The following is a 25481-nucleotide window of genomic DNA, read 5'->3' as shown; positions in this document are numbered from 1 at the left end:
GGGACTCCAGAGACAGGACCCGTGACCTGGTGCCTTCCCTGCTCTTTCAGATATTACATTGTTGTTGTGTTGTCTGTCTGAATGGAGCTGGACTGTAGGGGCGGGTACAGAGACTTGAGAGCCAGATGGACTGCCCTTAGCTCCAAGAAGTTGATGTGATAACTTCTCTCTGTCTCGGACCAGAGACCTTGTACCTGAAGCTGGCCCATGTGAGCTTCCCAACCCTGCAGTGAGGCATCTGTAACAACAGTCTGGCTCGGAGGGACTGGTGAAAAGGGACCCCTTGCAGAAGATGTGAACGTTTCATCCACCATTTGATGGAGTCCCTGGCAGCCTGAGGAAGAGAGACACGATCTTCCCAACGGCCTGACTGCTGTGTCCATTGATCTTCGAGGGACTGCTGTAGAGGCCGCATGTGAAGTCTGGCATTGGGCACAATGAAGATGCATGAGGCCATCGATCCCAGCAGTGATGACACCTGCCTTGCTGTGGGATGTGTAGTGCTGAGAAGAGCGCGGCACTTGATCAACATTGATGACAACCTCTCCTCCGAAGGACACACGCTTGCCCTTGCGGTGTCCAGGGATGCGTCCAGATAATGTATCTTCTGCGTGGGGTTGAGGACTGACTTCTTGTAGTTGACTTGCAACCCCAGGGAGTGAAGCAGGTTGAGACAGTAAGTAATATGGCTCTGGAGTAGTGAAGGTGTGGAACTCTTTAGGAGCCAGTCGTCTAGGTAGGGATAGACGAAGATTTTCCGCTTGTGGAGGAAAGCAGCTACCACCGCCATGCACTTGGAGAACGTCTGGGGGGCGGTTTGAGCCCGAACGGAAGTACTCGGTACTGATAGTGCTGTCGAGACACCTGGAACCTGAGGAACTTGCGATGTTTCACTGAAACAGGAATGTGAAAGTAGGCGTCCTGCAGGTCGATGGCACACATCCAGTCTCCCTGGTGAAGATGTGGGAAAATCTGGTGCAGGGCTAGCATTCGAAATTTCTCTTTTCTTAATAAACTGTTCAGCAGGCGCAGGTCGAGGATAGGTCTGTACTCTTTGGCTACTCCTCGTTTTTGGACCAGGAAGTACCGTGAATATACCCCTTGGTTTTGCTGGTGAGGTGGGACCTCTTCTATGGCCTTCTTAGAGAGGAGGGTATACACTTCGCCTTGTAACAGTAGATTGTGTTGTTGAGGAAGGCACTTCAATTGTGGGGCAACTTGCGGGGGAGGGGACTTGAAACTCAGCAAGTAACCATGCTGTACAATATTCAGCACCCATCTGTTATGGTTTCCCACTCTTCCAGGTGAAAAACAATACTCCCTCCTACCGGAGTGGCGAACAGGTGCGGAGGAAGCAATGCCTCACTGTTTTGGAGGCTGCTTGGAGGAGGACTGCTGTTGTTTATTGTTCCCCCTTCCTCTGCCAGGACGCTTCTGCTGGAATTGGGACCTCTGCTGGTTTTGGGAGGACCATTGAGGGGTTTGAACCCTCTGTTGGAAGGTTCGCTCGTCGTTCTGATGGAAGTGTTTACGAAACTCCTTCCGCTTTTCCAGTCCATCTGCTTTGACCATGTCCAGCTCTGTCTTCATCTTTGTCATCACCTCATCAGCATGAGAACCAAATAAGGAGGAGCCGTTAAAAGGAAGGTTGAAGATGTTCTTCTGGGCGTCCGGTTTAAGACCTGTGAGGTGCAACCACGCTGAGCGCCGCAAACGGATGCCATGTGAATAGCCGTGCGTGGCGAGATCTGAGGCGTATGCCGCCGCGCTGATGACCTGGTTGGCTACTAAACCACCCTCCTGCAGGATCTCATGGAAGTCTTGTCGATCTTGTTTGGGAAGCTTGTTGGTAAACCTAGCCAGGGAGTCCCAAAGAGACCTGTTGTGGCGCCCAAGAAGGGTTGAAGCACTTGCATTCTTCATAGCTGATGCAGAAGTATTGCATAGCTTCCTGCCATAAGAGTCCATTTGCTTACTGTCCTTTTCTGGAGGAACTGAAGCTGATGAGACTGCAGAATGCGCTTTCCTGGTGGCTGCCACAATGACTGAATCCGCCGGAGGATCAGACCTAAGAAACAAGGGATCCTGGTCTGGAGCTTTGTACTTCTTTGCGATCCTCGACGGAACTGACCCCACGGTGTCAGGGGTGAGGAACGTGGCCATAGCTGGTTCTAAAAAGCCTGGCACCAGAGGTAGCAGAGGTCTGGGAGCTGTAGGATGGTGCAATGTCTCAAAAATAATCAACATAGGGACCACAGGAGTGTACAAACTGATATTCAGTTTCTTAGCTCCTCTGCCAAGTACGTCAGAGAAAGTCCCAATGTCATCGATGGGAGACACCCTTGAAGGTGGCGTAGATGAAACGGTTGGCGAGTAGTCACGAACAGAAGACCTCATGGACAAAGACAAGGTGGATGATCTTCTGCGCCTCTTGTGTGGAGGTTCGTGGCGCGAGCTGTGACGACCCCCCCTTGACCGTGATCGGCGTGTAGAGGGCGACCTTGGTCTTCTGGAAGGCGACTTTGAAGGAGCGCCTCTATGAGGTGAATATGTCCGAGAGTAGTCCGAGCCCGGACTTCTGCGGTCAACTGTTCCGACGCCCTGCAGCTACCGAGGCGACGGACCGTAAACCCTGTTTTCGCCAGCTCTAGGAGATCTCTCTGGAGAAATCTGCACAATATTCAGCCCTGGAGATGATGACTGGGCTCTTGACGACGATCGGGATCTCAACGTTGATTTGCGCCGGGCCTCTGCAGTTTTGTCCCTCGACGTCGAACGCCTCGACGTCGATAAGGTGTGTGTCACCTTGACCGTTGATCTGTGCAGCGATCTGCTGTGGGAACGTCGTCCTGTCCTCGACGTTGGTCTCTACATCGACCGCCCACGGTGATGGGGGGGACCTTGACGTCAGCTGTCGGCAGCGACGGGGGGACCTTGACGTCGACATCCCATGACGCCTCGCTGACGTCGATCTCCTCGACGTCCAATGATGTGACCTCGACGACGCTCTTGAAGTCGACCTACTGCCTAATGGAAGACATGATAAAGTGATGTGCTGGGCAACGCCCCCTCTGATTAATTTGTTATTCCATGCCGAACTGCCTGTGACCAAGGAGCGGGAATGCTCCGAAACGCGTAAGGCTTCATCAAAATGATCGAATAAAAGAAGTGCCTGGTGCCGTAAATACCCTGCTTTGGAGTGCGTCTTTAAACGGTGGTCCTTTGGTATAAAAAAACTAAATATATATATATGTATTTTCTATATACTCCGGGATTGCGCACGTGGGCGGGGATTATTCACAGATTATGACTATTGATGAGTATCCCCTGGATGAGAAGCAGAGGTTGCTTGCTGTATATGCTCCTTCATACTGTTTTTACCTGCACAGTGACCAAATGACCTACTTGGACAATGTATCCATATAGTATGTTCCAATAAAATCAGTAAAAAATGTTTTATTTTTAAAACAGAATGTGGTGCACTGCAGCTGAAGTACATGCTTATGTACCCCTTACATTCGAAGGTCACTCGCAGGGACAAGCACACTTTTTCGAGCAGCCACTGGAGGTCTGGGAATAGTTGCAAAAGTGAGACAAAATAGAGGCCCTCGGGGTGGGAGGACATAAACGTACTGACTTGGGGACTGGGATATCTGAGGTTCTTGTCATAGCCATCTGTGGAGTGGGCTACCAGATTCTGTATCATCGGATCTGCTTCAAGTCACGATCCAAGAAGACGGCGCCATGCAGGTGTTGGGGAAGGAACTGCCCCGTGGGCAAATGGCGGAGAAGGTTCAATCGGCTCTCCCCTTGATAGGCTCGGAGCCTGGAGTCCCCAGCGTCACGGTAGACTGTGTGTTGGGCACACTACTAATTGACTCGATGTAGAGCTAATTCCACTGTTGATGTTATGTTTTAATCTCCTATCTGTGAGACACTGCTGGTGGGTAGTGGGAGTGATTGCTATGGAACTGCTGCTGCTTCTAAATTGCTTGTAGGCCTCCTGGGCACTTGTGTCACATGTTGGCGGTGCATTCTGGCTCTTACGGTCTGCAATCCTCAGTCTATCGAGGGTGGCGGGGCTTCCACTTTGAAATCGGAGGTTACTGACATGTTTGAAGCATGGAGGAGCCTGGAGTCTGGGCAAGTGTTTTTGAGTATGTTTGATTGGGGAGGGGCCTGGTGGGGGAGTCTTGTGATTCAGGTCCTGTTCTGGCACAAATACTGGATGGGCACATATAGATCTATTGTTCCACTATGTTTGTCCAAAGGTGGGGGGCATTGTCTGTTATGTTTTTACTGTTGTTGTCGGATTTGATGCAGCCCGGGGGAGGGCTTCACAGTGCTAATGAGCGTTGGGGGGGGGGGGGGGGGGGTTCCAAATCTGTAGCATCATAAATTTAGTTGATGAATATCATTTCTTGACATGGAATGCCTGCGTGTTGGGATCTACACTAAGCAGTACAGGGTGCTCTCTTTTCTGAAGCGTCATAAAATCAGCATAGCTTGTCTACAGGAGACGCATTCAGATGATGCACAAGCAGTGTGGCTGGCTAAGAAGTGGAGGGGTCAGGTGTTCCATGTCTCCTGTTTCATGTCTCCTACTCCATGTACGCCAGGAGGATGCTAGTCTGGGTGGCACTAGGTATACTATTTTGACGTACTTGTGCAGAGGCCGATGTGGAGGGCAGACGTGCTGTAGCAGGGTACGCTGGACGATAGGGCTTTGCTTCTGCTTAATACCTATGCCCCGAATGTGGACGATCTGCATTTTTTTTACAGGGTACAGGACTTGGTCAGGCAGGATGCAGACACGCCTCTCTTGTAAATGGGTGAATTTAATTGTGTGATCGATCCGATACCTTGATAGAATGCCGCTGCGGGCGGGCACCAAACCTTGTATGACTACAGCCCTGGGGGAGGTGATGCATAATTAGGGATTGGTCAACACCTGGCATGCACTTCACCCTTCGCTGAAGGAGTTTACATGCCAGAGTGCTGGTGGTGGGGATCCTCTCACAGAGCATGTGTCTGTCTCACATCTAGCTAGATTCTTGTCTGATCACTCCCTGGTATGCCGCACGTTAAAATGGGTGGGGGATGCGGCTCAGAGTTCGGTGTGGAGATTCCCGGTTGAAGTCCTGTCGGACGCGGGGGAGTTGCTGACTTAGGCGGTTACTGAATATATGGAGCACAACTGGGGCTTGACCACTTGTTAGGCCACAGAATGGGAAGCCATAAAAGCAGTGTTGCAAGTGCAGTTTATTTGGTAAATTTGTGGAGTGAGACATCAGCTTCACGGAGCTTCACACGGCAGAGACTAGGCTGGCTGTCATTCAGGTGCGGGACTTGCCTGACCCGACATTACGAAGGGATGCAGTTGAGGTATGGCGGGGCATAGATGATACTTGGCACATAGTGGACAAGTACACATAGTTTCATCAGCAATTGCATCAGGAGAGGGACAAGTAAGGTAGGCTGCTGACATGGATTCTGTGCAGAGAGGCGGCCATTGCCCCATCTCCCACTTGATTAACGTGTAGGGCGCAACGGTGACCTTGAGGTCGGACACTGTGCTTTAACGCCTGACTTAGTTTAATACAATTGTTTGAGCAAGAAAACAATTAAAACGATGAATCCTATGGACTTGTATTTAAAATGTGTTCGGCCAATCCACACAATTGTAACTTAGAAGTGAAGTAGAAACTGTTGAAGAGTTAAGGCTTTGATAAGCCAGTCATCAGGGGTCTCCAACCTTTTCTATCAGAGCTACTTCTAATGAATGAAAATCGTTCCGAGCTAATGCTGACTTCGATCAGTGTTGCAGTAGTGACCACATTAGATATGACCACATAAGTGAGCACACCATGCATGATTAAAGTAGTGACCAGATACAAAAGGGTAACAGTTCCTAAAATAGAAAGTGGCAGACCCGGTATGGTCTGCTACATAAGAAAGAAAGAATAGAGTCTAAAGATAAGGTTCTGAAGTGTGGGGTGAAGAGAAGACCAGATACTCCTGGGTAGGTGCTTGAAGTGCCCTCACACACCCTTGCAGGTGCAAAGCATCATCATAGGGCGAAGCTCCTCGTGGGGGTGGCGCTGCAGTCCCTCACGGGCCCTCAAAGGAGGGCGCTCTGTCGGAGATCTTTTATCGGAGTAGCCGTAGTTGTGCATGCGGGTGTGTGGGGAGGATGTGTGAGGTGGTGAGGCTAAAAAGGCCCTTCGGTACCCCAATAGTTTATTCGTGAGTCCTTAGGGTCTGAATAAAATGTAACGGGGAATAGTGCGTCGATAACGCTGAAGTGAGTAGGGGAGAAAAAATAGAATCCCGCTGCTCTCAACCCGTATGTGAAGATTTAAGGTGAGAGAGAAGGTGAGAAGTGGGTGGTCAACATGTTTCGCGCTGCCCGTGGTCCCTAGTGGATCCTTAAGCGCTTCATCAGGACCTTAAGAGAAGGAAATAAGGGATTCAGGAGGAGAAAACAACCTATAATCCCTACTTAGAGAGGGGAATCACGTCTTATTCGTGTCCCAAGCGTCGAACCCGTAATAATATTGATCTGGGCTGTACCGGAAGGGTGTGCCCCGTGTATTCCGATCAGGAAACCTAGTTAGCCTCCAGGGTCGCCGGTAAAGTAGTGACCACCCAGAATACTGACGAAATATTGTCAGTCAAAATTTCGCATCCAGAATAGATATATTATATGGATATATCTTCAACATAAATAGATGTGGAATTAAGAATGTAACTTTATCTATACTTACCTTTATATACTTCAGGATGCTGTGGTTTTAGATTTTCTGGATAAACGTTTTTGGCAGGACGATATTTAAAACTTGATATTGTTATAGAACACCAACCACAACAACACGTAAGACTGGGTTACCAACAGCAATACCTGGAAAAGCTTTATCAATATAAATAAAATGCCTCCAAATGACTAATGACATAATAGCTGAGGAAATATGGATTTTTATGATCAATTGTGTCCCCTATCTTAGACCCCAACGGCTCCATGTACGTGCTACAAGTACATGTATGTTCCCTCCACTTCCAGCTATGAAGACGCAAATACATGTGCGTCCAACGTTAACGTGTCCTCTTTCAGATCCACCATGAATGGGTCGAATATTCCGTTCCTAAGTATGCTTGGCCACCGTCTTTATATGGTGCACCTTTCACGTTTTTCAGCTCTGGCAAGTAGGCCCTGAATTCTGCCATCAAGCCTTTTCCTGCCTTCTGCCTCTGAATGCTCCAGCATGGACCTGCATCTGTATCCATGACCTTTGTCTTACTCCCTGCGCGGCTAACGGTGCCTGGCTCGGCCTGTTGCCTGCCAAGACTGTATTTTGCCTTCAAGTTATCTGCTCCGCTCCTCGACCAATACATTCCTGTCTAGTAGTTTAGGTAAACATCCTTCCAGCTGCAGAGCAAAGGGCCCGGCCTCACTGTCTCCGTGCAAGTAATTCATAGCTCCTGTTACCATGGTAGGCCCATGCCCCCTCGCATCTCATGTAGACGCTTATACACGCACTAGCAGTCAGTATAGAATAGCCTCTGCCCAAGAGACCTTTCCTTCCAGATAATACAGTTCCTTAAACACAAGATATTAGATACGATTTGGGATTAGGTTGTTCTGACATCCCAGACTTCTGTCTCCTCATGTAGGGCTAAATGTCAAGTCACCTTCACCCTCCAGTTACACGTCAATCACACGTCATGCTTCTGCGCGCGCATCTCTGCCATGTATTTCTGCTGACATTGCAGGATTCTCTTATGGATCCACCCACCTGTGACATCCTCATAATGACGTTTCTAGTACACGCCCTTATGCACGCCTATTATAACGCCTTTTTCATTACGTATGTGTATTCTTATCTCTCCTATCAGCTGTTACGCCTTCTACATCTGCCTTTACTGTAATGCATTGACTATATATATGACAACCTGTCAATAAAGTATTGTCTATCCCTTCCCGAACCTTCGTGGTGACGGAACCCGATTGCCTGGTTCAAACCAATTCCTTTGTAAGGAATAAAACCCCTTTTAAAACCTCAAATACCACGGATTCTGCCTCTTATTTTTACTGAGTTATTCTTATTGAACTTTACCGCATAAATTAAGTCTAGGTAATTTAAATTTACCACATAATTGGCGCCCGAATAGGGACTCCTCCCCCACCCCACACGCCGGAGGTGCGTTGCAGGCCCGGTCCCCTGCCACAGCCGGACGGACAACTACGCGTACCCGCAGGATTTCCTGTACCTCCCTCAGGCCAACGGAGGTGACTGAGGCTGCGATCAACACCCAGACGAGGCGGTGAGGAGTGCGGAGGATCCCGACCAGAGCCTAGCTGAGAGAGCAAGATCCGAGGTATACAGAGGCCCACCAGGTTCCGAAGTACCTACGTCACGAGTCGAGTCGAGTCGAGTCCAGGTCCAGTCCAGTTCAGAGTTTCCGAGGCCTTCCGTTCCGTGCTTCCCGGTGAGTACCGTTGCTGGGGACGCATCTAGACGTGCGCATTAGTTTGTGCCGGTCAAGACGGGTTTGGGTACACATATCCGGTCTGCACTGTTCCAGCAGTGTATCTGTACTGTTTAGCAGTACATCCAGTATTATGTCAGTTAGCAAATTTTATTCTAATTATCGTCGTTCATTTTTAAGATGTTTTAAATGTGTTTTTATGTCGTGGTATGAGTGATTGTTCGATCTTCATTATTGTGTTTTATTGTATTAATTGTGTTCAAGTCCGAGTAAGAATCAAGTAGCAAGGTTTAAGATGCCGTTATTCTCAAAATTAAGACAGATAAAAACTAGAAAAGGGATACTCGAGGAAGCCGTTCCCATTCCACCTAGGGACACTCCAGGGTACTTTATGTACCATAAACATGGCCTAGATGCCGTATTATATCTCGATTTATGGGTGGACTACACCAAGGATTTAGCAGAGAATCAGAGATGGCCCGCTGCTGGGACATGGGATGCAGATTGCATCATGAGAGTAGAAGAAGCATTATGGAAAAAGAAAGCCAGACAGTCACAGAAAGATGCCATTGAATTATGGCGTAAAGAATCGCATAGACGCACAGAGAAAGCGTTCAGAAAAGAAGAGAAAAGTAGGGAGGATTCAGACAAAGCCCGAGAAAACATATTAATTGAGGAAGGTATCCGAGTAAAAGCAGAACAAGTAGACAGACAACGAAACACTCTTATGAATGGTATGTATCCTCTTCTGGCCGAGGGTTTACCTAAGGCCACCCTGGAAGTACCAAAAGATCTGCCACCTCCATTGCTTCCGACTAAATTGCACCCCAAGACCGCAAGGGACATTTTTCTTTCTTCCTATTTAGACGATGCAGCTCCCGAATATGTTAATGTTCCGCCGCCGCACACACCACCTGCTAACGGCGCTCGACCCCAAGATAATCTGCCCCCACCTCCGCAGCAACAAACTCCTTCTCACGTTCCAAACCTTCCGCCTGTTCCTACACTCCTTCCTGCACCTACTCTCCCTACCTTACACCCAACAAATCCTTTTGGACCTGGCACCTCAGGAGGTGCGATAGGAGGTTTTTCTACGCCACCGCCAACACATCGATCGACTTTTAGGGATTTAGCACACCAACGTACACCTCAAACAGCTAATTACAATATATTTAATGAGCCTCTTACAGACTGTAGATATGACCCAGTACCCGGTAAAGACGACAGAATGATGCTATCATCAGTACGTCTACGGTGAGTTGCGAACTATTTAATGATGCTACCAGGAATGATTGATCATCTAGACAAAATATATCACTTTGTCCAAACAGGGCAAGGTGCTGAAAGTATTGGCGAGGCCATGGCATATCAGAAAGTGGACACGCAAAAACTATTGTTACGCTTCTTCATAAACTGCTTGATCAGAAACAGAGATAGGCCTGATGTAGACCCGGAAGAAATACAAGTACTTAACAAATGGGGTCAGAATATAGCAGACGGAAAACATGATAAACAGAAGAGTATAGAAATTATGCACCGAAAGATCCGAAAAACAGTAGAACAAATACATGAAAGAGGAATAGATGCAGATAAGACTGAATCGGAGGAGGAGGAAGAACAATCAGAAACGACAACAGGACAATTACAATTACCAGCTAGAGAAATGATAGCTTATGTAGGTAAGGGAAGATCTTTTAATAATTCAATACGTCCGATACGTCCAGAAAGTAAGAGAATTTTTCGAGCAGCCATGTCAAATCCAAGGACCCCTGAACACTTATTTCAGGCTACTGATAAAATACTTCAAGAACGAATGGGGTACCATGTACTCGATTCTATGGATGAACAAGAATTAGCCAGGTCAGCAGTAAAATGGGCTGACAGTTCTGATAAATATAGTGATGATGCGCTAGCACACACGTTTCTGAATCTTTCACCAGACGAACAGCGTTTAGCTGGTATATACATGATACAACACCTCCTTATATTGTATAAAAGCCAACACTCCGATCCTGGTCCCCTACCTGAGATACTGATAGAACTACTTATGAATAAATGGAGAGGTCTAGGTACCGATCTAATTAAAGAAATTCTAGAACATCGGCACAGATACAGTGCCTTCCTGTGTCCAGAGCATGATTCAGCTCCCTCCATGGAAAGAAAAATGTATTACATAGACAGACAGAATCCTTTACGCGAAGTGCACCCAGTTAAAAATGATGATAATACTTTTACACGCGTGTTTGTATACACGCCCATAACTAAAATAGAACTATTGGAAATGAAAAAATTAGTGCCCAGCCATGACAAAGATCCAGCAGGTTTTCACCGTGAACTAAAAGACATGTTACTCATGGGTGATTATACCTATCCTGACATTATGAAAATATTAAAAGTATTATTGCCTGCCGGTATTTACGAGAAACTCAAAGAAAAAGAATGGGAGGTGGGAGAGCAAAAGATTGATTGGACTGACTTAGAAAACGAGGAAAATGCCCGAACTCCAGGCCGAGGGCTTGGGGACAAAACTAAAGCGTTACCAGGATTATTAGTACAAGTATTGCCACGTTTATTAACTACGAAAAAGGAAGACTGGGGTGCAATCTCAGCTTGCAAACAGAAACCCGATGAAGACACTAGTGATTTTTATTCCCGATTTGAAAAATGTTTTGGTATTAATAGCGGCCTGAAAGCAAGTAGCGATTCATATCCACATCTTTTTGTAACAAAATTAGTCGAGAATTCCCTGCCACAGGTCAAGAACAGAGTATTGAAAGTCGAGAGCACTTGGCAAGCTAATACCCCTTCACAAATGTTACAAATGTTACAGTATCACCAGAATAGAATTAGAGAAGAACAAGAACACGAACAAAGACGTATGAAAGACACGAAAATGAAAATGCTCGTTGCTCAGTCAGTTCCAGCTGACGGTCATAAAAAGGGTGCGACACAGTCCAGTAATTCAGCGGTTCCTGTTAAAGGGACATGCAACTATTGTAAACAGCCAGGTCATTATATAAACGATTGTGCAGTTCTGAAACACAATATCTCTACGGGTAAAACCAAGGAGAGACCACGTCCACCTAGACAGGATCAGATCCAACCACAAGTACCTCAGCATGTACAGCCTATGCCAGCTTCACAACAGACCGTAGCAGTACCACAGCCACAGCCTATTGCCGCAACACAAAATGCGACACAACAGATGTACCAGTATGCACAAAATGACTATCCCGATTATCAGCGATACACATGAAACAGCCTAGAGAGGGAAGTGGGCTTACCCCTTATTGAGGTTCCTGTAGATCAAGAGGGTCCTTATGTACATAGTCAAGTATTAGGGAAAGACAGAAAGTTTTTAATTGATACAGGCGCAAGCAGAACAACTATAAGTCACGACGAGGTTCCAGGGGCACCCCTCTCAGGCTCACAGAATATTTCCCTTGGATTTTCAGGAAAGCCTATTGTTAACGAAGTATCGCAACCTCTTCCTCTTGCAGTTGGTCCATTGACACGGACTACAGATTTATTGCTTACAAAATTATGCCCAGAAAACTTGTTAGGTATAAAGACACTGAAAGCTCTAGGAGCTGTAATATGTTGTTCTCCGGAAGGAGTGCGACTATTTTTGCGTGACTTTAAAGGTCACTATGTATTTAGAGACATGGATCACCGGTTACAGAATGTACCTGCACATTTATGGGCACAAGGCCCCACTGATGTAGGTTGTATGCACATTACACCATATCGAGTCACACTCAAAGCAGGAGTGGTATTACCACGAATTCGACAATACAAGTTACCTCCAGATGCTGTAGTGGCTTTGCTGCAAATCATTGACGAGCTCATTGCACAAGGAGTGGTTGTGGAAACCGACTCCAATGTATGTAATTCTCCGATCATTCCAATTCTTAAACGCACTGATCCAAATGCACCCCCAGTTTATCGATTAGTTATTGATCTGCGCGAATTGAATACATGCATTGTACCACAATATCCCGTGGTTCCAGATATCTCTTCATTATTGACAGCTATTAGGACATCAATTGACAGTGCAAGTTCCACATTCCGTGGAAGTTCTTTTAAACCGAACACAGACCCAACACTTGACTATAGCACGACTGACAGGTTATGAATTAACATTGTTCCAGCCACACATAGAAATCAGACGCTGTAGTACATTAAATCCTGCCACACTTTTGCCATTAAGTGGAACAGACCCATTGGCACATGATTGTATTGAAGTCATTACTATTACGACGAAACCCAGACAAGACTTGACAGACATTCCATTACCAGATCCAGACCTGACATTTTATGTAGATGGTTCATGCATGAGAACAAGTACAGGAGAGTTAGTGGCCGCTTACGCAGTCACGACAGACACCGAAGTTATTGAAACGAATTGTATTGATACCTTGTCAGCTCAAGCAGCAGAGCTCATCGCTCTGACACAAGCCTGTATTCAAGCCAAAAATAAGAGAGTTAACATATACACAGATTCACGTTATGCATTCGGAGTTGTACACGACTTCGGAGTCCTTTGGCGAGAGAGAGGTTATTTAACTTCTCACGGTGCCAACATTCAACACGGTCCCCTCATTCAAGCTCTGTTAGATGCAATACATCTGCCTACTGCGATATCTATCATGAAGTGCAAGGCCCATACAAAAGTCACCGATATCATTTCCCAGGGTAACGACTTGGCAGACCGAACAGCTAAGCAAACAGCTCAGAATCGGACTCACGCAACTGACTTGACAAAGACAATAGTTCCGACATCGACACACTGCATGACAGTTAGGGATCCCGCCCTTGATGTAATTGACATACAGACACATGCTACACCAGAGGAAATCAAGAAATGGACGGAACTAGGAGGGATCCAAACAGATCAGGGATGGATGACGAAGGGAAAATCCACATGGTTTCTCCCCGACTCCATGGTTCAAGTTATCATTAACACAATACATAGTCCAGCGCATCTAGGAGAGAAAGCTATGCTAGACAGTATTCAAAACATTTGGTTCAATAAACACTTACGAGCAGCAGCCAAACAGAAAGTGCGTACTTGCATGATTTGTTGTCAGTTCAACCCAGGTAAAAGCATTCCTGTAGAGCAAGGTGGATTTCAACCTCCCGATCACCCTTTTGAAGTCCTCCAGATGGATTATATCCAGATGGAACGATGTCGAGGATTCAAATATGTCCTCGTAGTTGTATGCGCACTTTCCTGTTGGACAGAAGCATATCCCGTCTCAGATTACACTGCTCCAACCACTACCAAGCAGCTGGTTCGTGAATTCTTCCCACGGTATGGTTTGCCCCGTATCGTGTACTCAGATAACGGTCAGCCGTTCTCATCCGAGCTAATGAAACACATTTCACTCCTGTTAGGCTATCAATGGAAATTCCACTGTGTCCGGCATCCCGAGGCAGCAGGTCTCGTGGAGCGTCATAATCAGACTCTGAAAATTCGACTTTCTAAAATCTGCAGAGAAAAAGGTGTCGACTGGATAGTAGCTTTACCAGTTGCGCTCTTTTACATGAGAATGGTAGCACATTCTCGAACAGGGCTATCCCCGTACGAGGTGGTCTTCGGTAGGCCACCAAATATGTGGGGGACGCCTATACCTCGAAAAATCACTGATGTTGATTGTAATATGCTGACAGATTACCTTGCTTCCTTGATGTCTGCACTACAATCTTGCCGTTCACAGGTAGCTGCAGCCTTTCCCGACAACACCGAGGTGAAGCCCCATGAAGTGGTTCCCGGGGACTACGTGTTTATAAGAAATTTCGACAGAAGGAGTCCGCTGGAGCCCCGCTGGCAAACGCCGAAATTAGTACTTCTGACCACGAGGACAGCAGTGAAGATTGAGGGTCGCAAGGGTTGGCTACACTCGAGCCATATCAAGAAATTTCACGGACTACCTTCTGATTTGAACTCTCAGCCCTGCCCTCCTCCACAGACTGACTCAAAACTCCCCCTGGTCGAGAAAACTGCTTCCCAGGAATATAAACTGAAACTAAGGTCTAGCAAGTCAGACAATTTAATTGTTTAAGTCCTCTCCTAGGTGAATCGGTTAAATTAGTCTCTGACATGTATCCCCTAGACCGAAATAGAGAAAGAGATAGACAGAAACAGCTCAAGAAACGTGCATATTGTAAATCACTTCGTAGCCACTGTATAGTGACATTATTGTTTATGTTTTTTCTAAGTCTTCTGATTATTGCTGCAAGTATACTGTTGCACATATACTACCCTATTTTCAAGCGTGCACATTCTGCTTTCAATGTTACTGCCGAACACTCTTTTAGCGAATTACCTCCGCATGAGTTGTCCTACAGACTTGCGCTGCGCAACAACACATTCATTAGTATGTTACATCACTCCCATCAGACCAACAACGCTACAAATTGTTGGATATGTGGCCGACTCCCTCCCTACCAGAAATACAAGGGAGTTCTGCCCCTCTTTCCGTACCCGTTCACACATAATGGTTCCTGTGGTGCCTGGTTTAGTTTGATTAATTCTTTAGATTCAAATACCGTAGTTTACCAGGGCAACTGGGTATGGGGAAACCTGAACTTAGTTTTGCTTAAAGTCTGCTACACTAACAAGGAGGGACTTCCCAAAAAGACAGGAACTGATCTAGAAAATGAAGTATATGGATTAGGTAACTTTACACTTAACCTCATGATTCTGAATGTTGAATCCGAAGCTGCACCAGTCCTGCCTGCTATGTCAGTATTACCAGTCAAAGGTGAATTATGTGTAAGAAAGAATGGTTCAGTACACCTGGGTCATAGTAAATGTACTACTGTGATCGAATTCAGTGATCTAGGCAAGTCTACATTTAGAGCTTCCCGTCATTCCTACTTCCTTTGTGGTCATACCGCATATATACGTTTACCTCTAGATTGGGATGGAACCTGTTACATTGCATTCCTTCTGCCACCTGTTTTCCTAGCCCCTCCTGATTATCATAGAAATACCCATCTAGTACACAATAGACCCCAGAGAGATCTCCCGATTGTCGACTACACTGAAACGGCATGGGAGCAATACACAGACTTCAATAAAGGTTTCTTTCCCTACATAGGTGCTGTAGTTAATAGTAAACTGATACGAAAATTAACCAGAACCCTTGAAGCAGTAGTGAATGAAACTACTTCTGCCCTAGGCAACTTAACGGAAGAGCAGTCTGCGATGCGGATTGTTGTTCTCCAAAATCGTCTTGTCCTTGACGTCATCCTGGCCGATAGGGGCGGAGCCTGTAGAGTCATCGGATCGAGCTGCTGTGTTTTCATTCCAGAAAACGCGCCATCAGTATATAAAGCCATAACTCGTCTTCATAAGATTGCAAGTCAGATACACCAGAATCCAGGCACCTGGACTTGGTCTGGTTGGTTCTGGAGTGTGTTGTCAGCCTGGGGATGGAAGGTCCTATCCTTCCTAGGTATTGGCCTTCTCATAGTATTCAGTTGCTGCCTGTGTCTACAATGTGGGCCAGCGATTTGTGGCCTGTGTGCCACATCGTGTATTCCACATTCAAGTTCTCATTCAAGATCCCGTAAGAAGAAAGAAGAGCAAATGATGTTACATGAACAGATTGATGGATTCATGAGGATCGATATATCATGAAGGGTCCGTAGGGGACAAGGAGGGAATGAGGAAATATGGATTTTTATGATCAATTGTGTCCCCTATCTTAGACCCCAACGGCTCCATGTACGTGCTACAAGTACATGTATGTTCCCTCCACTTCCAGCTATGAAGACGCAAATACATGTGCGTCCAACGTTAACGTGTCCTCTTTCAGATCCACCATGAATGGGTCGAATATTCCGTTCCTAAGTATGCTTGGCCACCGTCTTTATATGGTGCACCTTTCACGTTTTTCAGCTCTGGCAAGTAGGCCCTGAATTCTGCCATCAAGCCTTTTCCTGCCTTCTGCCTCTGAATGCTCCAGCATGGACCTGCATCTGTATCCATGACCTTTGTCTTACTCCCTGCGCGGCTAACGGTGCCTGGCTCGGCCTGTTGCCTGCCAAGACTGTATTTTGCCTTCAAGTTATCTGCTCCGCTCCTCGACCAATACATTCCTGTCTAGTAGTTTAGGTAAACATCCTTCCAGCTGCAGAGCAAAGGGCCCGGCCTCACTGTCTCCGTGCAAGTAATTCATAGCTCCTGTTACCATGGTAGGCCCATGCCCCCTCGCATCTCATGTAGACGCGTAGACGCTTATACACGCACTAGCAGTCAGTATAGAATAGCCTCTGCCCAAGAGACCTTTCCTTCCAGATAATACAGTTCCTTAAACACAAGATATTAGATACGATTTGGGATTAGGTTGTTCTGACATCCCAGACTTCTGTCTCCTCATGTAGGGCTAAATGTCAAGTCCCCTTCACCCTCCAGTTACACGTCAATCACACGTCATGCTTCTGCGCGCGCATCTCTGCCATGTATTTCTGCTGACATTGCAGGGTTCTCTTATGGATCCACCCACCTGTGACATCCTCATAATGACGTTTCTAGTACACGCCCTTATGCACGCCTATTATAACGCCTTTTTCATTACGTATGTGTATTCTTATCTCTCCTATCAGCTGTTACGCCTTCTACATCTGCCTTTACTGTAATGCATTGACTATATATATGACAACCTGTCAATAAAGTATTGTCTATCCCTTCCCGAACCTTCGTGGTGACGGAACCCGATTGCCTGGTTCGAACCAATTCCTTTGTAAGGAATAAAACCCCTTTTAAAACCTCAAATACCACGGATTCTGCCTCTTATTTTTACTGAGTTATTCTTATTGAACTTTACCGCATAAATTAAGTCTAGGTAATTTAAATTTACCACATAGCCACAGCAGTAAGTGCCAACTGGCACAAAGGAAATACAAACAGTTATAAATCGTAACGCACATCATAAGTTATTGTTCAAAGAGCAGCTTAAATATGTTTTGGACTTTCAATCACTTTATTTTGAAACATCAATATATCACTTTCCCAAAATACACATTTATCTATGAAATAGGCCCTTTTCCTTTTGGGTAAAAACAATCTAAGAACATTTTATCTTTTTCAAACAGTATGGCTTATAGAGTGGGCTTTGAAAAGTGACCTATCTCCATTTGACTTTGCTAAACTGAGGGTAAAGATAGGTGGCCATGGATGGACTGGCCTATAAAGCAACCTCATGATGCCTGAAGGGCTGGTTTGAAAGCTCAGTGTTTGATCCAGTTTTTTGGCTGCTTGTAGGTCTGTTATATTGCCTTGTGGGCTGGTTTTTACTCATATTACCAGAAACATTGCCTGCAACAAAGACAAATGCTGTTATGTTATGTTGATTTGTACACCCATTAGTATCCAAGCTCTTGAGCAACAGTGTAGGAGTGTAGTTCTTGTGGCGTTATTTGAAGAGCCTGGTCTTCAGCCTCTTGTGGAACTCTAGAAGTGAGGAGAAGGCTCTGATGTTCTATGTTTTGGGTACTATGTATAGGAATAAGCAACCTCCTGTTTTGCATTGGTGGATGCGGAGTGAGGAGTGAGTGAGAGTGAAGAAGAGCATAGGTCCCTGGTCAGCTGGTGAAAGAGTATGGACATGTTGAGGTATGCAGGTCCAGTGTTGTGTAGGGTTCCGTATTTGTGTTGGAGAAGTTTGAATTGGCTACATTTGTGAATGGGGAGCAAGTGGAGCTTTCTGAGGTGAGGCGTGATGTGAGTGCCTGGGAGTTTGAGTATCAGTCTTGCATCTGGATGATCTGGAGTCTGTGTAGGAGTCCTGCGTAGAGTGCATTGCTGTAGTACAGCATTCTAGTGATGAGTGCCTACGTGATGGCCTGTCTGGTGTTGTGTGGCAGCCACATGAAGATCGTTTATAGCATGCGTAGGATGTGGAAGCAGGAAGAGATCACTGTGTTGATTAGTGCTGTTATGTTGAGCTTTGTGTCCAGGATGATCCCCAGGTTTCCTGTGTGGTCATTCGGTGTTGGCCCTAGCTCCGATGGCCACCAGGTGAAGTCCCATGAGGAGGCTTTGTTACTGAAGACCAGCACTTCCATTTTGTTAGACTTATGTTTCAGGCAGTTGGTACGCATCCAGTCAGTCATCATAGTTATCCAGTTAGAGAAGATGGTGCTGGTGGTGACGGTCTTATCTGTCAGGGAGAGGAGGAGTTGGATCTCGTCTGTGTAAGAGATGATGGTGATGCCTTGAGACCAGATGATGTCAGCAAGTAGTGTCATGTAGACTTTGAACAGGTTGGGGCCAAGGGACGATCCCTGAGGGACTCTGCAGAACAGGCTCTTGGTTTCTGAAATGAAGGGTGGCAGTCTGACCCTTTGAGTTCTTACAGTGTGGAAGGAGCAGATCCAGTAGAGTGTGGCTCCTTGGATGCCAATGTTGTGAAGTCTTCTGATGAGTGTTGTGGGATACCGTATTGAAAGTTGCAAATAGATAAAGCAGGAAAAGGTCCGCTGATTCTCTTCAGTCCAGGATGGTTTGGATGTCATAAGTTGCCGCGATGAGTGCTGTTTTGGTGCGGTGTTTTTTTTCTGAATCTAAAATGGGTGTTGTCCAGCAGGTGGTGAAGCTCGAGGTGGGCTGAGAGTTGCTTGTTGATGGTCTTCACAATTACTTTGGCTGGGTAGGAAAGCAAGGAGAAGGGTCAGAAGCTGCCAACTTGGTTTGGGTCAGCTGATGGTTTCTTGAGGAGGGTGTTGACTTCTGCATGTTTCCAATTATCTGGAATGTGGCGAAGGTGATGAAGGTGTTGATGATGTGGGTGAGGGCGGTGCTGATTGGTGATGTTCCCAGGTTGTAGATATGGTGGGGGCATAAATCCGTTTGGGCTCTTGATTGGATAGCCAGCATTATTGTTGCAGTGTTGACTCTGGTGATGTTAGTCCATTCGGTCAGGTGGGGAGTAAGTTGCGATGAGCACGTTGGGGTCGGGTTGTTGTTCGAAGTTGCTGTAGATGGTTGCTATTTTGCTGTGGAACAAATCTGATAGGCTGTCCCCTGAGTTCTTGGGAGGGGGTTCTGTTGATGGCCGTGGAAGGTGAGGTGTAGTCATTTAGGATTGAGAAGATCTCCTTGTAGCTGTTGATGTTTCTCTCAGTAGGTTTGCCTGGCATCCTTTTGTGGTGTCTTTGATTTGCTGGTGGTAGCGTCTGAGTGCTGCCTTGTAGGTAGTTCTATCGGTGGTTTCATGACTGGCTCTCCGTCTCCTTTCAAGTTGTTTGCAGTGCCGTTTGGTGTCTAGAAGGTTCATTATGTATAAGATAGCCTGTTTGTTGAGTTTGATGGGTGCGACGGTGCCCGCTCAGTTCTTGATCCAGCTGTTAAAACTGGTTACGCCCTTGTCGAGGTTGTCTGTGGAGATGGGTTATTTCGTGCTGAAGGCCCTGAGCCAGTGTGCTTCTGCGATTTTGCAGCAGCTGCGGCTTGAGAGGCTGATACAGGTTTCAGTGTTGACTTGGGGTGTGTAGATTTGGATGTGGATGATGGAGTGGTCGGTCCAGGTGAGCGGCGAGGTGGAGATGTATTTTATGCTGTCCCTGGTGCTGAAAATGGGGTCCAGTGTGTGTCCCATGGTGTGTGTTGCTTCTGAGATGAGCTGGGTAAGTCCAATGTTGTCCAGACTTTCGAGGAGTGCTTCAGAGTTGGGGTTGGTTCTGTCTTCCAGTTGGAAGTCAAGGTCACAGGGGAGTACACAGGCTCTGGAGTCGCAGGTGAACAGGGCAACGAAGTCGGTGATGAGGCTGGTGAAGGTGGCTTGTGGTCCTGGTAGTTGGCAGGCAAGGGTTCCGTTCAGGGTGAAGTTTTCAGAGATTTGCAGCTAGAAGTGCATATGTTCCAAGAATGTGGTGGCGATCTCCGTGGATGTCAGGTGCGTGTTGCTACTCAGCATGTCCCAAATCTCGGTCGCATGCTTGCTGAATGATCATGTGTCGAGAAGCATGCTGGTGAGTGAGTGTTGTTGAGCTGGTTTCCTTAGGCGTGTGGTGTTGAATAGGTGTGGTTGCTGGTGCTTACTTGAGGGGGCATGGGTGGGTAGCTGCAGGAGAACCGGCAGTGAGTGCACGTGGAGGCTACTGCTGTGGTGTGGTGTGGCAGCAGCAAAAGGGGCATCCCGGGTTGAGTGATGAAAGAAGCCCTGCGTAGTATAGCTGGATCTTAACTGGACCAGGATTCCTGGTGCTATGCTGGGCATGACCCGTGCACAGGAAGGCTGGCCTTTGGCACACCTTCAGCATGGTCGCACCTTCAGCACGGTCGCACAGCAGCTGCCATTTAGTAGGTCTTGGAAGGGGAGAGGAGAGCACTGCAGCTAAAGCGGCGCAAGAGAAGAGGCGGGAAAGAGAACACAGCAGGAGCACAGGTAAGGAGGCGGGAAGTGCAGGAGGGGGTGTGGTCTTTGGGGAGCACTAACAGAGGGGCAGAAGGTCAAAAAGCAAGAGAGAGGCAAAAGAGCACAACAACACTAAAATGCATTATAGAGCACACAGGAGACGATGGAAGAGGACAGGTGTGAAACCGAAGAACAAGAGTTAAATCAGAGTTTTGCGGATGAAAACCCTCCAGAAAACAGAGGCACAAGAAGTGAAGGAATGAAAGCCAAGTGCAAGAGGTGAAACAGATGCACAAAGGGTGAAACAAATGCACAAGGGTTGCAAACAGAGGCACATGGGTTGCAAACAGATGTGCAAGGAGTGAAGAAATTAAAAATGAAGCACAGGGACTGGGACAGAAGCAGATGCGAGATGATGAAAGCTTGTGAGGCACAAGAGATGATGCAAGGCACAGGAGCAGAGAGCTGGAGGGGCGAGTCGGGAGCTTTGAAGTGAGGACACAGGGTCTGAAAGGACCTTGACTGGCCGGTCCAGGTACGTGTGGGACTGTGCCTAGGCACCTACTCTGTGTTCCTGCATGCCTTGCAAAATACCTATTTAGTGTATCTTTACAAGTTCAAAACTGTTCTGATTTCCAAATCTAGGACACTTTTTAGCTATCTGATTTGCTAATGGGGGGGCACATTTATTTTGGTACCCGGGTCTATTTTCTGTCCAAGTTCGACCCCGTGTTAATGATGAAAGTCTAGCAGCCTGTGCTGTATTGTTTGTGTGTAAGCGTGTAGCCCTGCCACTGCTTTGGCCGGCTGCCACTTTAAGGGTTCGAAAGATAAGTAGTGCTACCTTCTTCAGACGGTCAGTCTGAATAATATACTGAATTGGTCTGCACTTCAGAGAGCTTATTCCATGATTCTGGGGAGCTACCAGTAGCTCCAGAGCTACCCATTGGAGACACCTAATCTACATATACTGTCTGTTGACTTGCTTTTCCCAAGATGGACAATGTCTTCGGTACCTGACTGCAGTATTGCATGTAAGTGCAGATCCTCTCAGAGCCTCTGTAAGAAGCTCTGGATGCACTTGCCTGTAAGGATGCAGAAGCTGTTATTGTCACCTCCACTAAATATCAACTGAACTCAACCATGAAAGCTCGCCTTGCAAGTAAAAATGCAGCATAGTCAAGTCATTTCTATAAGAGTACCATCCCATTCAGTTTAGACAATACTTACTCTCTAGCTGAAGGGCTGCTGTCAGCATTTCTCTGCATTTATTGCGTACACTATCAGAGGTGACAGGGATCGGAGGAAACGTGGTGATTTTCGGAGTTGTTGGAGTCTTGGGTGGATCTTGTTTTTTTGTTTTGCTAAAAAGAACACAAAGCAAACATAACGGAGACGGGATAATGCACTTTGCCACCATTTTAAAGATTTGATAGTAGAATACATAGGAGCTGCCACGAAAACAGTTTTAAAATACCACTTCACACAAACCATGAAGGATGGAGTGTTACCATAAAACAGTCAACTGAGGTGAAAGAGAACACAAACGTTTTATTGTTGACAAACTGCACAGAAAATGAGGAAATGCTTCTGAGTAAATGACAGGTTAGCAGGAGTTTTCAAGAGATATTTGTCTCTTGCAGTGCTCTAACTAGGAATATTTTGGGACCCTCTTGCCATATGAAGGGACTGAACAAAATTTGGGGTGGTGGACTGATGTTAAGGACACCACATAGAAATGTGCTCACAATACAAATAACTACTATTACAATTGATAATCTAAGGTAAACTTTTACCATCACATGAATATCTTTTTTTATGTACACAAATAATGTTCATGGGCGACTTAATAATGATTTAGTAAAAAAATAAAAGTCTTTCAAAATGACTAGTGCCGGTCAGTGTGATACAATTCTCCACTGCGTTTTGGTCCCAAAAAACAAAGTAAGCTGCTTTCTAGACCAGGACCTACAAAATGTTAAGTAGCGTACACCACATGTTCAACCTGTACGTTCATACCTCGGCTAGCTATTTCGGTCACAATTTCGAGTTTACACCTAAGCAGAGGATATGTATGTACTAGTCTGCTTCAATAGCAATATGATTTAGTAACAACGTATTCCTTAGCCAATAACTAAACAAGTTCGTGATGGCTCAAGAAAAGTTGAGAAAAAAGAGATTAAGGTGAACAGTAGAAGCAAGGGGCGGTGGAAACCTACTAACGGCTTCCCCCCCATCTCTGGGCATTTATGTCAAACTCCAATTGAGAGTAAAGAAAGAAAATTAACCTCCAACATAAATGCTTAAATACTGATATCTTCATTTTGCAGCTTTGTGGGGGAACACTTTTTAATGCACAGAAAAACGCTCTCCAATTATTACAAAAAAAGCCTAATCACAAATTTTTTCTTCGTTTTGATCCTTTACTAAAACATCATATATGTAAAAGAAGTAATGGAAATTCAAAACTGGGTTTAAGAAACACAGAACTGGCCATCAAATACACTTATTTCCTACTTTCAAAAGAGAGTAAAGAAGACTAAACAGATCCAGGAAGAGACAGCCTCATACAAAGGAAAAAGCAGCCAAGAAACTCTTAAGGCCGAAAAATGAATGCTGAATCGTCATTTTGTTTTCGGTGAATCGAAGGGGGCAAAATTAATCGGGCCTACAATTTCTGCCACTGAAGGAACTTTGTTGCCATCATGACGCAACAAGAGTGTCCTTCCCATTCTATTTTTCACGATTCCCTTGGCAGACTTTATGGAGTGCAACGAATGTGCTTCTCCCCATTTAGAAGAGCACCCCTTCCCATGCAATGTAATATGCTAATATCTTAGCAAATAAATAAATAAAAAACGGTACACTAACCGCATTCCCAGGATTTAGGAGGGAAAGTGACTTCCTGGTTGCTATTACTACTGCGAGAAGGGTAAGCGATCTTAAAGCTCTTTGTACTGCTGAGCCCTACATGGTCTTACATTGTAATGAAATATCTAACGACACCCCACCCCTCTTTTCTCCCCAGTGTCTTTTCAGGCTTCCATATAACCAGACAATTTACTTACCAACTTTCTATCCAATTCGACAAAGAGGCCCAAAAAAGTTCGCTTAACACTTTATTAAATACAGACAGGCCTTTTATATTATTTACAAAAGACCAAAGCCATTCATAATTCAAAGTGGCCTTTGGCAAATTATGGTGCTGTTTGTACTTGGACTTGAGACTACAGTTTAATGAATAGTCTCCTGTATCATAGCATGCTGTCAAAAGGCAAATAAGTCTCCGTCAGGTAAGCCAGATGCCCATTCTACTCTACATGTAAGGCAGTGATCACTACTCTTATGAGAAATGTACCATTGGCAGATATTTGCAGGTCGTTTGTGGAGATCAGGAGACACACTGGCAAAGCATTACAGTATAGCATCTGACTCCAGCAGGTATAATTTAGTCAAAGCGTAATCTAATGGCATTGCATTCGAACATATCCCAGCAGCTGGTTCCCATTCTCTGAGGTTGGAGTCAGGGGCGTAGCTTAGTCAGTAAGTGTTTGTGTGTGTGTGTGTGTGGGGGGGAGACTTCAGGTTTTCCAACATTCACACTAGCATATCATGCTAAAATACATTATATGAAAAGCATGGCATGAGGAGGGCCTTAAGGAGCAGTGGAAAGGGAGAACCATTTTTAAGTCCTTTAAAACAAGAACAAAAGTGTGTGTGTGTGTTTTGTCTGTGCATTCAAACAAAAATCCAACTTGAAATCCTACAAACAACTCACCATTCTCGACTTAAAGCAGCTATACCCAACTATTTAATAGAGAATACATTTATAAGGATGACTTGACATGGTGCTTTCACTCAAATTTACTTCGCCAAGTCTGACTTGGATTGGTTGTATGAGAAAAAGACTTGAAAGGGTGTTTTCCTGAGGCCTCTTTTTATCAGAATTTTTTTTTGTTTTCTTCTAAGATTCTGTACGTGTTGAGACACTCTATTGTCCATATAAAATAAGTACATTTCCCTTCTCTGCCATGAGAAATAAGGGCCATATGTATCATTATTTCAAATGGCGATTACTTAATTGTGTTTCTCGGCGAATCCTAATTAGGTAATCGCTATTCCTAATGTATGAAACTCCATGAATTTCATTTAGCGATTTCTAGTGGGGCGCAAATCAACCTACCTCATGAATATTAATGAGGTAGGTAGCAATTTGCAACCCATTAGGAATTGCTAAAATCACAGGGATGGTGGCCCGCTGGGATCAGCAGACCACCATGTCTGTGATTGCTTTTAAATAAAGAAATATTTTTTTTTAAATGCAGCCCGTTTTCCTTAAAAGAAAACGGGTTGCATTTAAAAAAGAAAAATGAAAAGTTTTCTATTAATTTTTTAAGAGCAGGCAGTGGTCCGGGGTACCACTGCCTGCTCTGGAAAAAACGTTTTCGCTACCATTCCCAAAGGGAAGGTGGTCCCTTAGGGACCCCTTCCTATTTGCGAATGGGTTACCACCTACATGAAGTAGGTGGTAAAATGTGAATGTTTTGCGACTGCATTTTGGTTGAAAAACATTCTTACATACTGCTGCAATTCAGTATTAGGAAGGGACCCCCTCAACACACCCGT

The 25481-nt window shown here is 45.7% G+C and overlaps 1 protein-coding gene across 2 annotated transcripts in view; it reads right to left on the bottom strand.

Moving 5' to 3' along the window:
- TCEA2 (transcription elongation factor A2) overlaps nt 1–25481 on the bottom strand; it is a 360970-nt gene that overhangs the window by 149419 nt on the left and 186070 nt on the right. For both annotated transcript variants that reach the window (XM_085614606.1, XM_085614605.1), the window contains exon 5: nt 22086–22219. In XM_085614606.1, the coding sequence (XP_085470732.1) occupies nt 22086–22219 (134 nt within the window). The remainder of the gene's footprint in view (nt 1–22085; nt 22220–25481) is intronic.

Source organism: Triturus cristatus, chromosome 7, assembly GCF_964204655.1.
Source record: "Triturus cristatus chromosome 7, aTriCri1.1, whole genome shotgun sequence".
Taxonomy (NCBI): domain Eukaryota; kingdom Metazoa; phylum Chordata; class Amphibia; order Caudata; family Salamandridae; genus Triturus; species Triturus cristatus.
This window is presented reverse-complemented; position numbering and strand designations above follow the sequence as displayed.